Source organism: Dipodomys merriami, unplaced genomic scaffold, assembly GCF_024711535.1.
Source record: "Dipodomys merriami isolate MVZ:Mamm:240054 unplaced genomic scaffold, mDipMer1.0.p SCAF_192, whole genome shotgun sequence".
In the NCBI taxonomy this organism is placed as follows: domain Eukaryota; kingdom Metazoa; phylum Chordata; class Mammalia; order Rodentia; family Heteromyidae; genus Dipodomys; species Dipodomys merriami.
This window is the reverse complement of record NW_027203293.1, coordinates 414262-429664: the sequence shown is the minus strand read 5'-3', so window position 1 is coordinate 429664 and position 15403 is coordinate 414262. Positions and strand designations below refer to the sequence as shown.

Here is a 15403-nt window from a genome sequence, read left to right as displayed (position 1 = left end):
TGGCTCAAAGTAGTAGAGCATGATCCTTGAGCACAAGAGCTTAGGGACAGTGCTCAGGGGCTGAGTTCAAACCCTACTAGCAGGAAAAAAAGATAAACAATAACTCTAAAATTGTTGTGAATGAAAATAACAACACTGTAACAAATTGATATCATTACCTTGAATTAATGTACTTTTTAATTGATACTAAAAAGCAACTTTGGAACACAGCACACTAACTACACACCATTTAGAAGGATATTATAAAGACATAAAGAAAGGTAAAGAAATCTTGAACCTGTAAGTTTGTTTCTGGTGGCATTACTGGTGTGTTACACTGTTTTGTGTAAATTGCAGGACAGAAAAAAAAAGAGTAAATGTATATATAGATGCTGGTCAGGACCAGGGTTTTCACTACATGAGATGGAGGATGCAGATGTGGAAAGGGAAGGTTTAAATGAACCCTATGGCATTGGATTAAGTAAAAACTATTCATTTTTTTATGTAGATAAATATGAAAGGAAAAGAACAATGTAAAAAGACTTAAGGGATTTTTATAATATAAAATGATAAAGGTAAAATATGCAAAGAAGGTGTGGGGAGAACAAGGAGGTTTTGTGCCAGAAAACTCAGATTGATAAGACATTTAAAAGGACACAGAAATCAGGTGAGAGAGTTTCCACTGGCCAAATGTGGATAATCTGACCACAGAAGTAGGAATGGAATCTGATTGTGCTAATCGCAATTAAAGTGAATTCAGGAATCTGCACCATGATGCAGAATCAAAGAGAGGAGGAAGAAGGGCAAGTGGAGGAGGGAAGGAGAATGAAAATGAGAAAAAAAATGGAACAGGTATTCTTTTTTTAGACAGGAAAGACAGTTAAAGAGGAAAAAAGAATGAATTGCAAAGTCATATAATAGTTATAGAAAGTTCATCAGTGTATGCTATTCCACTGACTGAAGGGCTGTTAGGGACAAAACATTCACCAGCTTGCAGCCTATGCCTGAAAGTATTGATCTCCATCGCAGAAGGCAGTTTTGTGGGACAGAAAGGAGCCAGAAGTACCCAGATCTGGTGGGGTAATGACGTCGCTGACGCTCTGGGCTCCCGGAAGTAAAGCGAAGTAACGGAAAAACACGGCTTTCCAAACTTTCCAAAGTTTAACTAAGACTTATAACTTGAATCTAATTACGAGGGGACACTTCCAGAAAGCGATGCGATCTGCAAGACGTCTGGCCTGCACTTCAAACACAACGAAATTGGAAGTCACTTTATAAAGCTATGAGAAATCATGCATCAGGCTAATCCTTCGTCGATCCGGCATCGAATATAGGTGTGAATGTAGGTGACATTTCGCAATAGCAAAGGAAATATACATATGAATATTGTATCAGACATGATTGAAAATATATTCAATTTCTGGCACGTGGCATGACAATCTACCAACCTAGCATTATACTGTATTATTCATCTGGTTCAGGGAGACAATACAGTGATAAAGGAAGGCAAACGTTGCGGAATGGTTGCTTTCGGTGGCTGGATAAACCGGATGCTCTTCACAGTACGTTTCCTTCAGTTTTTCAGTTGATTAACACATTTTTTAAATCAAATAACTGGGGTATAAAAAATATGAACGAATTTACTTCCTTTGGGTGGTGGAGGCTCACGTGGACAGAGAACCACCCACTTCAGAAGGCTCCTTTCCCGAGGTCTCCCCACGTTTCCTCTAAGTGGTGGAATAGCAGGTGCCTCTCAGCCAAGAGTGGTTTCCGGGTTCCCCAGCCTGGCCCCACCCCTCCGCGGACCACTCACTGCAGGCGTGTATGTGAGGCGGGGCTGATGCTGACGGTGACCAATAGGAGCCGAGACGGGCGTGGTCTCTCGCGTGGGCGTGGCCGGGGCGGGGCTACGCGCAGGCTCCCCGGCCAGCTCCTCGGCGGCTTCCCCACCTTTTTTCGTTTCCCGCATCAGTGCGCACTCGGGCCGTGGCTGATCCTGCGTGGAAAGGCAGCCGTCGCGGGTAAGTTCCTGGCTGGCGCTTCCTTCCGCTCGCTCCCTTTCACGACGGTGCCTGGCGGGGGTGTGTGTGATTGGGACCTGGATCTCCGGGGAAGCGTGTTCGTGGCTGCCGGTGCCCTCGGTTGGCTCCGTGCGGTGCAGCGCGCGGTTCCCGGGGCTGGGTCCTCCTCTCCCGGTTGCTGCTGCCTCGGGTCGGGCGGGTTCTGCGGGAGCTGCTGTTGCTGGTTGCGGGGCAGCTCCTCTCATGCCGACGTGGAGCCGGTTCTGGCTGCGCGGAGTTTGCACCCCGGCTGCAGCCGTTAGCCCCTCCTCCGGGGATGTCCGCCCACTCGTGGGCTGGTGCCCCGCGCAGTCCCCGCGGCCCGGGCAGCCGCGGCACCGCGAGCTTCCTGCGCCGGGGAGGACGGGAATTGCTCGCGGAGCAAGCCAGGTTGGCTCCTCTTTGCCAGAACCGCCTGAATGAATTTGCTCGGCAGGTTAGTGTAGCCCTGGATGTTAAGGTCTTTGTGCGTAATGTCTTCCCAAATAATCTGCCGCATTGCTCCTGCGCGAGAACGGCACAGCGGAGTCGGAACTGCCCTGCAGATGATGCACGCCTCCAGCCTGGGCAGGGCAGCGCGCTAGCCTTGTAAATGGCCTTGGTGTAGCTGTTGCTGCTGCCAACCCTTGGGCTCCCAGTTCGTTCACGTGAAGTGAGACAGAATTTTCTAAGATTTCTTTTCTTTTTAAATACCAGGAAGGGGCTTGAACTGAGGGAGGGCTTGAACTGTTTTGTTAAAGGCTGACACTCCATCACTTGAACCACAGCTCTGCTTTCGGCTTTGTGCTGGCTAATTGGGAGATAAGAATCTCACAGGAGCCCTATGCCGGTGGCTCACGCCTGTAATCCTAGCTACTCAGGAGGCTGAGATCTAAGGATCGCAGTTCAAGGCCAGCCCAGGCACGAAAGACTGGGAGACTTATCTCCAATAAACACTGGAAGTGGCGCTGTGGCTCAAGCGGTAGAGCACTCGCCTTGAGCTGAAGAGCTGAGGGACAGTGCCCAGGCCCAGAGTTCAAGTCCCACAACCGACCAAAAAAAAAAATCTCACAGGGTTTTTGTTGTTGTTGTTGTTTTGTTTTGTTTTTCTGCTCAGGCTGGTTTTGAACCAGGATCTCAGTTTCTTATGTAGTTAGGATTACAGGAGTGAGCCACCAGCACCCAGCTAAAATTTCTTTCAAACCTTACGTTTTGTAAGACCGTGCTGATTTTTTCAAACTTTGTTTTGCACTTTAAAAAAAGAATAGGAAATAGGAAATGAAAGTGCAATAAGATTAATGAGAGCACATGGAGACAGGTTAGCGTTTATAACTCCTGAAAAGAGAACACCAAATAAAACAAAGAATTTCTGGAGAGTTATGTAAGAGAAACTTGGAAAGCTTTCAGAAGTTCCAGCAGCTAGTACTGTATTCAATTAATTACCTCTCCTTATAGCTGTACACCGAAGGCCAGATAATAATAATATTACGTAACCATAGGAGACAATATATCGTAGAGAGGATGAGTAACTGGACCTTTTTTTTTTTGTCAAGTCCTAAGGTTTGAACTCAGGGCCTAAGCATTGTCCCTGACCATTTGTGCTCCAGGCTAGCACTCTCTTCTTGAGCCATAGCTGCAATTCTGGCTGTTTAGTGGTTAATTGTAGATAAGAATCTCAGGGACTTGCCTGCCAGGGCCTGGCTTGGAACTGGAACAGTTGTCCTCAGATCTCAGCATCCTAAGTAGCTAGGTTTACAGACTTGAGTATGTATGTATGAGTATTGAGTATGGTACTCATGCTCTTGCTCAGCTTTTTCTTCTTAATGCTGGAGCTTGAGCCACATTTTAACTTTTTTTGGGGGTGGGGGGTTCTAGTCGTGGGGCCTGAACTCTGGGCCTGGGCGCTGTCCCTCAGCTCTTCAGCTCAAGGCTAGTGCTCTACCACTTGAGCCATAGCGCCACTTCTGGCTTTTTTCTTTTTGCTTATGTGGTACTGAGGAATCGAACCCAGGGCCTCAGGCATGCAAGGCAAGCGCTCTACCCCTGAGCCACCTTCCCAGCCCCATTAACTTTTTTTTCCTGGATAATTGGGGATAACTGATTAACTGGAGATGCTGGTTAAATGACTGTCTTTGATCCTGGATCCTCAGATCTCTGTCTCCTGAGTAGCTAGGGTTATAATTGTGAGCCACTAGCACCCAGCTTAACCATACATCTTGAGTGTGAGGAGAATCTTTGAAACTCTTAATTTGTGTAGGTATTTCTGTTCATAAGGAACTTAAAGATAAGTTCTTTAAGTTATGCATCACTCCAGAAAAATTCCATGTTTATCCTCCCATGTGTTTTTGTGGTGCTGGGAATTGAACCCAGGGCTTCCTCTATACTAGATGATTGCCCTTCCTCTGAGCTGTACTCCCAAACCTCAATATTTTTTTTGTGTGTGTGTGTGTATGCCAGTATTAGGGCTTGAACTCAGGGACTGGGCTCTATTCCACTAGTTTTTTCATTCAAGGGTGAGCCACAGCTCTACTTTTGGCCTTTTTGGTGGTTAATTGGAGATAAGAGTCTTAGACTTTATACTCTGGGCTGACTTCAAACTGTGATCCTCAGATTTTTAACTCCTGAGTAGGTAGCAAGGCTATCCTCAGATTTTTTTTTTTTTTTTTTTAGCCAGCCTTTGGAAGACAGTATTTGAATACAAAGTAGTGCATAGAGAAAACACTGCGATACACTTCGGAGAAGCATTGATTTGAATCCCCTGTAGCACTAAGGAAGGGCACTTTACTTCTTAGAGACTTGTTGCTTCTGTTGGGAAGTGTGGATGGATAATGACATAGGGTTGTGAGGATTAAATCAAGTCCTTTGTGTGGAAAATGTATAGCAATGTCTGACATCAAGTATTTAGTAATAATCACTGGTACTAGAATTGTGTTCTTGCTGATGGCTGGTGGCTCATACCTGTAATTCTAGCTACTCAGGAGGCTGAGACCTGGAAAAACACCATTTGAAGCCACTTACTTCTGGCAGAAAAGTCCAAGAGACTCCATTTCTAATTAACTGGCAAAAGGCTGAGCTGAAAATGTTTCTCAAGTGGTAGAGTGCCATCCATGAGCAAGAAGGCCAAGCATGTGCAAGGCCCTGAATTTAAGCTGTAGTACTACCAACACACACACACACCACCACCAACTACAACAACATCAATAACAACAAACTACCTAAAATTGTGTTTACAATAAAGCAAAGAGGGCTGGGAAGGTGGCTCAGCAGTAGAGCGCTTGCCTTGCATGCCTGAGGCCCTAGGCTCAATTCCTCAGCACTACATAAGCAAAAAGAAAAAAGCCGGAAGTGCCGCTGTGGCTCAAGTGGTAGAGCGCTAACCTTGAGCTGAAGAGCTGAGGGACAGCGCCGAGACCCAGAGTTCAGACCCCATGACCAGACCCCAAAAAATAAAATAAAATAAAATAAAAATAAAGCAAAGAAAAGCAAATCAGATGTAGTCTGACTTAGAGTGTGATCAAAACAGGAAGCCAGTGGGAAGTAGATATCTTTTTCTAACACTAGATTTCTGTTCACTTTTATTTTTATTTTTATTGTGAACATACTGTACAGAGGGGTTACAATTACATGGGCAAGATAATGAGTACATTTCTTATCAAGCATTGCAGCCTCCTCCTTTGTTACCCTTCACATCCCTTCCCAGCCTCCCCTCCCCCAATCCTCCCTCCCCCCCCCCCAAAGTTGTAAAGTTCGATTTCGACATGACAACTTGTACTTCTCATTGTTGCAACGGGTCCACCTGTATCCTTAAACGACTTGTTTTTCCCCTTCTCCTCCACAAATTATACCGACATCAAATATAGTGAAAGCAGGGGTTATACTGTGGGGGAGGGACATACAAAGCAACAATGACCCTAGATTTCTGTCAGTTGTAATCCCTTCCCTCATCTCATGCTGAGATGCTGCCCAAACACTGTTGGTTGCAAAGAACATAGTCTCTGACTATTATTTTAGTATTTCAGTAGAAAGATTTCCAAAACTTGGAATTTAAGGAATGTGTGGGAGGAAATCTCTGAGAGTTGGCTTACTGACCAGAAATTCAGCCCCAAAGGACAGAAGCTGTCCTTTGCCAGTATAGTTTAGCAAACACCAACTCACCTATTTTAGCCTTTGTTAGAACCTTTGCAGTTTGTCCACCACCCTAGGCTTTCTGGTTCTTAGTGTAAGCCTTTTTTTTTTTTTTCTTTTTCTCAACAAACATTAACTGAGGAAGACCCAGTAGTCTTAGTACTCAGGGATCTAATCTTAGCTGTTGGAAAGGAAAGAGATGAATCAGGAATAAGTTTTAAACCTTCCTAGATTTTTTTTTTTTTGCAGTACTAGTATTTAAACTCACAGCCTCATGCTTGATAGGCTGGTGAAAGTCCACATGAGCCATGCCTCCAGCCAAACTTTTTTTTTGAGATGACATCTAATGAACCTCATTCCTTCAGCCTCCCAAGTAGCTAATGTGAGCCACCAGCACCCAGCTACTAGCTAACTTTTTAAGTTGTTATCCTTAAGTAGTTGTTCAAAGAGATGTCAGCTCAATATGTCAGTTTATGAGTGAGTATAATACATCTTGATTGATGCCACTTAGCTTACTTTTAAACACTGAATTGAGTAGAATAGATTTTATTTGGCGTGTGTGTGTGTGTGTGTGTGTGTGTGTGTGTGTGTGTGTGTGTGTGTGTGTGTTATTGTATGTGTGGTACTGAGGATTTAATTTAGGGCAAGGCAAATGAGCACAGTTTACACAGATATACCAGTGGATACTCATTTGTAGATGTTTTATTCTTGCAGTATATCTGAAAGCTAATAAATAAAACCACGAGAAGGCAATTGAACAGTTGCTCCAGTTGAGTGTACGTATACTTACTCAAAATTTGATAACAAGACTTATGGTGGAAGAGGTAGCCTAAAAATAGTGACAGAAGATGGGCACTGGGGGTTCATGCCTGTAATCCTAGCTACTCAGGAGGCTGAGATCTGAGAATCATGGTTTGGAGCCAGCCAGGGCAGGAAAGCCCATGAAACTCTTTTTTTTGGGGGGGGGGGTCCAGTCGTGGGGCCTGAACTCAGGGCCTGGGCACCGTCCCTCAGCTCTTCAGCTCAAGGCTAGTGCTCTACCACTTGAGCCACAGCGCCACTTCCGGCTTTTTTCTTTTTGCTTATATGGTGCTGAGGAATTGAACCCAGGACCTCAGGCGTGCAAGGCAAGCGCTCTACCACTGAGCCACCTTCCCAGCCCCCCATGAAACTCTTATCTCCACTAAACTACTCAGAGAAAGCCAGAACTGGTGCTGTGCTTAAGTAATAGAGTGCTAGCTTTGGGCAAAAAGAAGCTCAGAGACAGCGCCCAGGCCCTGAGTTCAAGCCCTATGACTGGCAAAAGAAAATAGTAGTGACAGAAAACTAAAAAAAATTAATGAAATGGCATGAAGTTAAAAGTTAATGCCATGAGGATATAGTGCTAAACAGTTAACTTTTTAAAATTTTTTTAATATATTGTTATTGTGAAAATACTGTACAAAGGGTTACAATTACGTGGGTAAGATAATGAGCACATTTCTTATCAAGCATTGTAGCCTCCTGCTTTGTTTACCCTCTTGTGCCTTCCTATCCTCCCCCACACCCCCCCCCCCCCCGTCCTCCCCCACCAAAGTTGTAAAGTTTGTTTTTCTTTTCTTTTTTTTTGGGGGGGGGGAGTCTGGTCGTGGGGCCTGAATGCTGGGCCTGGGCGCTGTCCCTCAGCTCTTCAGCTCAAGGCTAGCGCTCTACCACTTGAGCCACAGCGCCACTTCCAGCTTTTTTCTTTTTGCTTATGTGGTGCTAAGGAATCCAACCCAGGGCCTCATGCATGCAAGGCAAGCGCTCTACCACTGAGCCACCTTCCCGTAAAGTTCGTTTTTCAACATAACGACTTGTACATCTCATTGTTGCAATGGGTCCTCCTGTATCTCTGTTTTTACAATTTGTTTTTCCCTTCCCCTCCACATATACCAACATCATATATAGTGAAAGCAGGGGTTGTACCGTGGGGAAGGGACATATAAGGCAACAAAGACATAATCTTATAAATGTTAGAAACAATCGCATGAAAGATCTCTCTTTTTTTTTTTTTTTTTTGGTCAGCCGTGGGGTTTGAGCTCTAGGCCTGGGAGCTGTCCCTGAACAATTCAGCTCAAGGCTCATGCTCTACCACTTGAGCCATCGCGTCACTTCTAGTTTTCTGGTGCTTTTTTTTTTTTTAGTTGTGATTAAGTGATTACATAATTTTCCAAATTTCACAGTATTATAGAATAATGATGCTCATTTAAAGTCACAAGCTCATTCTAACTTTCCTGGAGCAAATTGTCTATCACGGTCTATAACATATAACGGTGTACACATATACACCATACATGTGATCAGCAGCATGGGGATATTTAGTAGTGGTTCGACCAGATGAGTGAAAGTTCTTTGTTTCTTAAGTCTTGTTAATTTTGTCATATCACCTAACATTTTGGATTTAACATCCACTTATCAGGGAGACCATGTACCATTTGTCTCTTTGCTCTTGGCTTACCTCACTCAACATGATTTCTTCTAGCTCCATCCATTTCCCTGCAAATGCCATTATTTTGTCATTTCTAATGGCTGCATAATATTCCATTGTGTATAAATACCACAATTTTTGGATCCATTCATCTGTGGTGGGACATCTGGGTTGTTTCCATATCCTAGCTATTGTGAACAGTGCTAAACAGTTAACTTTTAAATGGATCGGTTATCATTCCACAAACTTTTGCTGACATTTTACATGCTGCTTGTGCAGTGTGTGTTCCCACATGGTAATTGTGAAAAATAGGCACTTCTAAATAAGATGAATAACCAGGCATATTTGTACATGCCTGAATTCCAGCATGCAGAAGACTGAGGCAGAAGGACCACCAGTTCATTCACCATTAATCATAGGTTAAAATTACTTAAAACAGGAATTTAAGTGATCACAGTATTCCCTGGTATAAATGGGCCATCATTTACTTCAGTAATGCCAGGACCCCCTGGAATAAGAATAACATGGAAGGGAGCAGGCATGCTGGGAGCAGCTGCTTCATAGTTTCCTTTGGGACTAATGAATGGCTTGGGCACTAGACAAAATGGTGGTTGCATACTTTGTGACTATGCCGAGTGTCTCTTAGGTCACTTCTGTGTGCTTTGTTTCATGTTATGGAATTTCATCTGAAAAAGAGAAAAGGTATGGGAAACCAGGGGCCAGTGGCTCATGCCTGTAATCTTAGCTATTCGAGAGTCTAAGACCTGAGGATCGAAGTTTGGGGCTAGTCTTGGCAGACAAACCTGAGAGATTGTTGTCTCCAGTTACCAGCAAAAAAAAAAAGCTGAAAATGGAGGTGTGGGTCAAGTGGTAGAGCACCAGACTTTAGCAATAATACTGAGCATACTTGTTCAAGCCCAGTTCCTGCACACATTAAAAAAAAAAAAAGAAAAGAAAAGCTTGAGAAAAAGTCATGAACACTAAATTGTGTTCATTGCTGTACAGTATACCGTTTGTTGGGAAAAAAATAAATGACTGTCCTTCTGAATATTTTAAGGTTTTTCCCTTAAATTAGGCTTTTTTGTTGTTATTTATGAAATACATCCTGTCAACTATAACCTTTTCATTTCTCCTTAATTGAAATGAATGGAATATTTTTAATCACTACAACCTCCGTGTGGGTTCTTGATGTTTCCTATGTTTTCACTGGTTTGTGACAGTGTGTAGCCTGAGGCTGCAAGTATAAAGAACACAGTGCTTGGAGTCTGAACTTGGGGTAGTCAGCCTCATCCTGCTCGCACCAGCTGTGTGGCCCGAGGCTAGGCACCGGATGTGCCTGGATTTATGATCTGTTTGTGGGAAGAGTACAACTTGGCTACCTAGGCTGGGCTTGGTTTTTCGGGGTGGGGGTGGCAGGAGTGGAGGCGAGGGCTCTAAAAGCAGTTCTATGGGACAAGGTTGGCTACAGAACTTCCAGGAGCTACTGTTATGTAATCTGTGTTTGGCTCTTTAGTTCAGAAGTCAGCAAAACAAAAAATGAGTTGAGGAAGTTACTACTGGATAGTAAATGAATGATTAGAACTTATTAATATCTATTCTTAGAGATATTATCATTATCATATTAACGTGATCATGTTCATTGTTATCTTACCTGTGAATTCAGTAAAGGCCAACACTGAGTTAAAGTACAGGCATTCAAGGTTTCCAGCGACATTAGGGAGATTAGAGGAGGTTTGAGACAGGTGCTGAAATAAGTAAAGCATGCAGTGACCTTCAGTTTTTATGTCTGGGAAGCCTTCTCCCCCACATGTTTGTAACTACTCTGAATTTGGTTAATCACCACAAATGAGGAATAATGTATTTAATTTCCAAAGGGTCCAATTTTGGACTCTCGTGTTTCCTCTTAGTTTGAAACAGTCGATCTTGTTGGAGCTGACTAGTGACTTATAGTAGGTTCTGGACAGGTAGACTTGGGAAATTACTAAACACATGCAAAATAAAAAAACACTGGGGACATTAGCCAGGCTTAGAGGGCTCATGCCTGTAGTCCTAGCTACTCAGGAAGCTGAGATCTGAGGATCATGATTCAGTCATCCTGGGCAGAAAAGTCTGTGAGACTTTTACTTCTGATTAATGAGCAGAAAGCTGGAAGTGGAGTTGTAACTCAAATGATTCAAGCCTTGAGTGACAAAGCTCAGGGACAGTGCCCAGTTCAACAACTTGCAGACCCTCTCATGATTGTACAGGAGCTGGGGCACAAGGGTAAATGTGTAGTACAGTGAACAAAGAAGGACAGCAAGTCAGAAGACAGCATTTATTTAGTGTATTTAGCATATATGCCATCTAACTCCCACCAGAGGCATTCAAGCTAGGTATTCCACTTATCTAAGTGCCCTGCTGTTAACTGGTTGCATTGTTAACTGGAGTTGGTGATGCTGATTGTGTCCAGGAAGGAAACCCCTGGCCTCAGAGGCTAGCAGGAACTTTTATAGGAAGGAGTGTGTGGCTCTGACTGGACTCTGTCTCTAGACATGCCAAGCTGCCTCCCAGCTTGTAACGTAATATGGCTCAGAGTGAGCTGACATTTACAGAGTGTACACTACAAGTAGATTGTGGCCATTTTAAGTAATTGTCCTTTATCATATGACGCAGGTCTATAACCTTCTCCTGCTTCGGTGCACCCCAGAGGATGTGATGCCTTCCTTTAGGGACTCACTGAGACAGTGGTAAATGAATAGCAAGCATTGATTACATGAAAAATTATAGATCTAAGATAAAATAAACTGTCCAGAAACAGCCTGAATGCATATTTGAGTATCAGCATCAACCTGGAAGATTATATTTTGATTCCTGAATGAAAATTAAGGCCACTGATGAAGTAAGATTAAAATTTACTGATCTAGGTCAGATGCTGGTGACTTATACCTATAATTCTAGCTTCTCAGGAGGCTGAGAGCTAGGGATCCAGGTTTGAAGACAGCCCGGGAAAAAAGCTTATGAGACTCTTACCTCTAAATCTCCAACAAAAAGCCAGAGTAGAGCTGTGGCTCAAGAGGTAGAGCATCAGCCTTGAGCAAAATAGCTAAAGAACAGTGCACAGGTCTTGAATTCAAGCCCTAATACTGGCACAAGAAAGGAAGGTAGGAAGGAAGGAAGGAAGGAAGAAAGGAAGGAAGGAAGGAAGGAAGGAAGGACGGAAGGAAGGAAGGAAGGAAGGAAGGAAGGAAGGAAGGAGGGAGGGAAGGAGGGAAGGGAAGGGTAGGGAAAGAAAAGGAAAGGAAAGGAAAGGAAAGAAAAGGAAAAGAAAGGAAAGGAATTGCTGTTCTGGGGCTTAGGGGGTGGGGGTACTTGGCTTATATTAAGGTGAGACTCACCTTGGGGACTGATGTGGGAGTCTCCAGTGATAGCCCCTGTTAGCACTCCCTAACTAATACCCAGGTAAAGACTAGAGAAGGCACCTATATGAGAAGTTACAACTTTGAATCATCTTCTTTTTGTGTTTAGGAACACGCTTTTGGAGGTGATGTTTGCATAATTGAAAGGTGAAGGGACAGCGAAAATGTCAGCCCTCAACTGGAAGCCCTTTGTTTATGGAGGGCTGGCCTCCATCACGGCCGAATGTGGTAAGGAGCCCGGGACCCTAAAGTTGCCTGTGTGACAGCGTTTGAAACCTAAGGTTGATAGTTTGGTGCTTTGTTTCATTTTGTCATAACAGGGTTTCTAAGTAGTCCAGGCTGATTGGGAACTCAGGATTGTTTTACTTCAGGCTCTCAAGTGCTAGGATTACGGGCATGAACAAATGCACAATATGAGCTTGTACAAACATTAACCTCATAATTCAGAAACACTTTCTGTGGTATGTTTTGAAGACCTGATAGTCATTTTGGCTACTTATTAGCAGCTTAGGGTTGAAAGTTCAGTGAGAGAAAAGTTGAGCCTGTTGATCTGTTCTATGAATGCTGTTTGGATTACGTCTGACCCTGTTTTCCTTATCCTTCCCCCACTGTGCCATTATTAATCCATTTGACTGTCAAAAAGTTTGGGAAGCTCAAGGGTTGCCCAGAGCCAGATTGGATGAACTGTACTTGTTCAGTCACTTTCTAACCTTGTGATTGTTTGTATTCTGCTGCTGACGTCTTCATCTGTGGAGTTTCATATCTGACCCTAGTTGTCCCTGTGTTTATGCTCTAAATCATTCATTCAACACATACTGATTGGGCCAGGTACAATAGCTCATGCCTGTAATCCTAGCTACTCAGAAAGGCTGAGATCTGAGGGTCGTGGTCTGAATCCAGCGTGGACAGATCTACCTCTTGCCAATTAACCAGCAGATCTCCGATTGCCAATTAACCAGCAAAAAAACAAAAGTAGAGCTATGGCTCAAATGGTAGAGTGCTGGTCTTCAGTGAAAAAGATAAGGAACAGTGCCCAGGCCCTGAGTTTAAGACCCAGTGTGTGTGTGTGTGTGTGTGTGTGTGTGTGTGCGCGCGCGCGTGCGCGTGCGTGTGTGTGTGTACAGCATATATAAGGTCCTGTGTTTGACCCCCAGTCCTGTAAGCAAGGAGGGAAGGAGGGAAGAAAGATAAAAAGATACATTTATGCTTTTTGTTTTGTTTTAATCCTGGGGCTTGAACTAAGAGCCTGAGCACTGTCCCTTAGTTTCCTTTTTGCTGAAGCTTTTTGAGTGACAAAACTGTGGTACACTAGCTATTGCTCTACTTCCAGCTTTTTGCTGCCTAATTGGGGATAAGTCTTAAGGATTTTCCTGCCTGAGCTGGCTTTGAACCCCAATCCTTAGATCTCAGCCTCCTGAGTAGCTAGGATTAGAGAGGTAAACCACCAGCACTCCACTATTAATCTCTTTTTTTTTTAAGTAGAAAAAAGACTGCACAGGGGCTGGGAAGATGGCTCAGTGGTAGAGCACTTGCCTTGCATGCCTGAGACCCTGGGTTCGATTCCTCAGCACCACATAAGCAAAAAGGAAAAAAGCCGGAAGTGACGCTGTGGCTCAAGTGATAGAACACTAGCCTTGAGCTAAAGAGCTGAGGGACAGCGCCCTGGCCCAGAGTTCAGGCCCCATTACAGGACCCCCCAAAAAAAGACTGCACAGTGTGTGCCATTTCTTATTGTTTCTGCCTCCATTTTATAGTGAATAGCTCCTTAGTAATGCATCCTTATGGATACTTAGTGAAGTTTCTTTAACGTTTAAAGGCACATTTCCAATTGATTTAACCAAGACACGACTTCAGATTCAAGGCCAGACCAATGATGCCAACTTCCGAGAAATTAGGTACCGAGGGATGCTGCATGCATTGGTGCGGATTGGCCGGGAAGAAGGGCTGAAGGCCTTGTACTCAGGGTAAGTGAAGAGTATATGCTTCTGTTTGTTGACCCTTTCCAGTGGAGATGACAGAGTTAGACTTCTTAAAGAAACAGTAGGGATTTGAGACATATTGGAAAGCAATAACTAAGCATGGTAGAGTCTAACATTTAAATTTCATCTCTATTTTTTGTATATATTATAGAGCGATTGTTTTGGTAAAACAATCTGTTCATTATATTCAGGTGCAGACAACCATGCAAAAATGGCATTTGTTTTAAACAGCCTGCTAATCAGTTTTTTACTATTGGAAAGAAGAGCCCTTTCTCTTAGTTATTCTGAGTGATTGAGGTTTTGTCATAATGAAAATGACATAGTGTAGCACTGAATTGCTTTTCTTCATTCAGCCTTGAGTGGACACTTCTCTGTTGGCTTCTTCTTTTTCCTGATTTTTTTTTCTGGTACTAGGCTTGAATTCTCATGTGTTTTCTTTTTTTTTCTTTTTTTTTTTTGTCTAAGGCTAGCTCTCTACCACTTGAGAAATAGCTCCATGTCTGGCTTTTTGTTAATTAACTGGAGATGGGAGTTTCATAGACTTTCCTGCTGAGACTAGCTTTAAACCATCCTCAGATCTCAGAGCCCTGAGTGGCTAGGATTACAGGTGTGAGCCAAATAGTGTCCTGCTTCCTGACCCTGTCTTGAACTTATTTCAGTGCTGTGATATAAAAACTTTTAGGAAAAGGAAATACTAGACAGGGGTGCCTAAGGTATTTGAGATGAGTTCCAGAGCAACAGAGTAGGATTATTTCTGGTACTTGAGCTATACCCGGGTGAGGCCTGTTTTCCCAAGTGTTTTGTGCTGAGAAGGGATGTTCCTGAGAATCCATTTAAGGGTTCTTGAGTTAGGTGTGGTGGCTCACACCAGTCACCTCAGCTTCTCAGAAGCAGAGGTAGGGAGGATCGAGATTCAGGCTTACCTGGGCAAAAAAAAAAAGTGAGCCCTTGGACAGGTAGGAAAAACTGGGAGAGAACAGGAGAAGGGATGACATTGTCCAAAAAGAAATGGCCCTTTTTCCTGATTTTTGTAACTGTACATCACCCTCTGTATATCACCTTTATAATAACAATAAAATAGAAAAAAAAAAAGTGAGACCCTATCCAAAAAATTGCTAAAGCAAAAAGGGCATGGGGAATGGTTCAAGTGATAGATCACTTGTCTATCAAGTATGAGGCCCTAAGTTCAGAACTTGTATCACCAAAAGAAAAAACCCCTGCAAAACTAGTGTTGTTGGATCATGTTGCTCTCCTTGAGGATTTGAGTGACTTTTGGATGTTCTTTGTCCCCCTGTGTGGTGGTTTGACAGGATTGCCCCTGCCATGCTCCGCCAGGCCTCCTATGGCACCATCAAGATTGGCACTTATCAGAGCTTGAAGAGATTGTTCGTGGAACGCCCAGAAGGTAAGTGGGAATCTGTCTTCTATCTGGGGACA

General features: G+C 43.6%; 1 protein-coding gene across 2 annotated transcripts in view; it reads left to right on the top strand.

Annotated features, from left to right (window-relative positions):
- Positions 1-1842: 1842 nt before the first annotated feature.
- Slc25a30 (solute carrier family 25 member 30) overlaps positions 1843-15403 on the top strand; it is a 28083-nt gene continuing 14522 nt past the window's right edge. The window contains exons 1-4 of one of the 2 annotated variants that reach the window (XM_070028437.1): positions 1843-2000; positions 12097-12215; positions 13804-13951; positions 15277-15371. In XM_070028437.1, the coding sequence (XP_069884538.1) occupies positions 12152-12215; positions 13804-13951; positions 15277-15371 (307 nt within the window). In that variant the 5' untranslated portion in view covers positions 1843-2000; positions 12097-12151. Of the gene's footprint in view, positions 2001-2396; positions 2476-12096; positions 12216-13803; positions 13952-15276; positions 15372-15403 lie in introns of those variants that run through there. The other variant, XM_070028438.1, reaches the window with a different exon arrangement.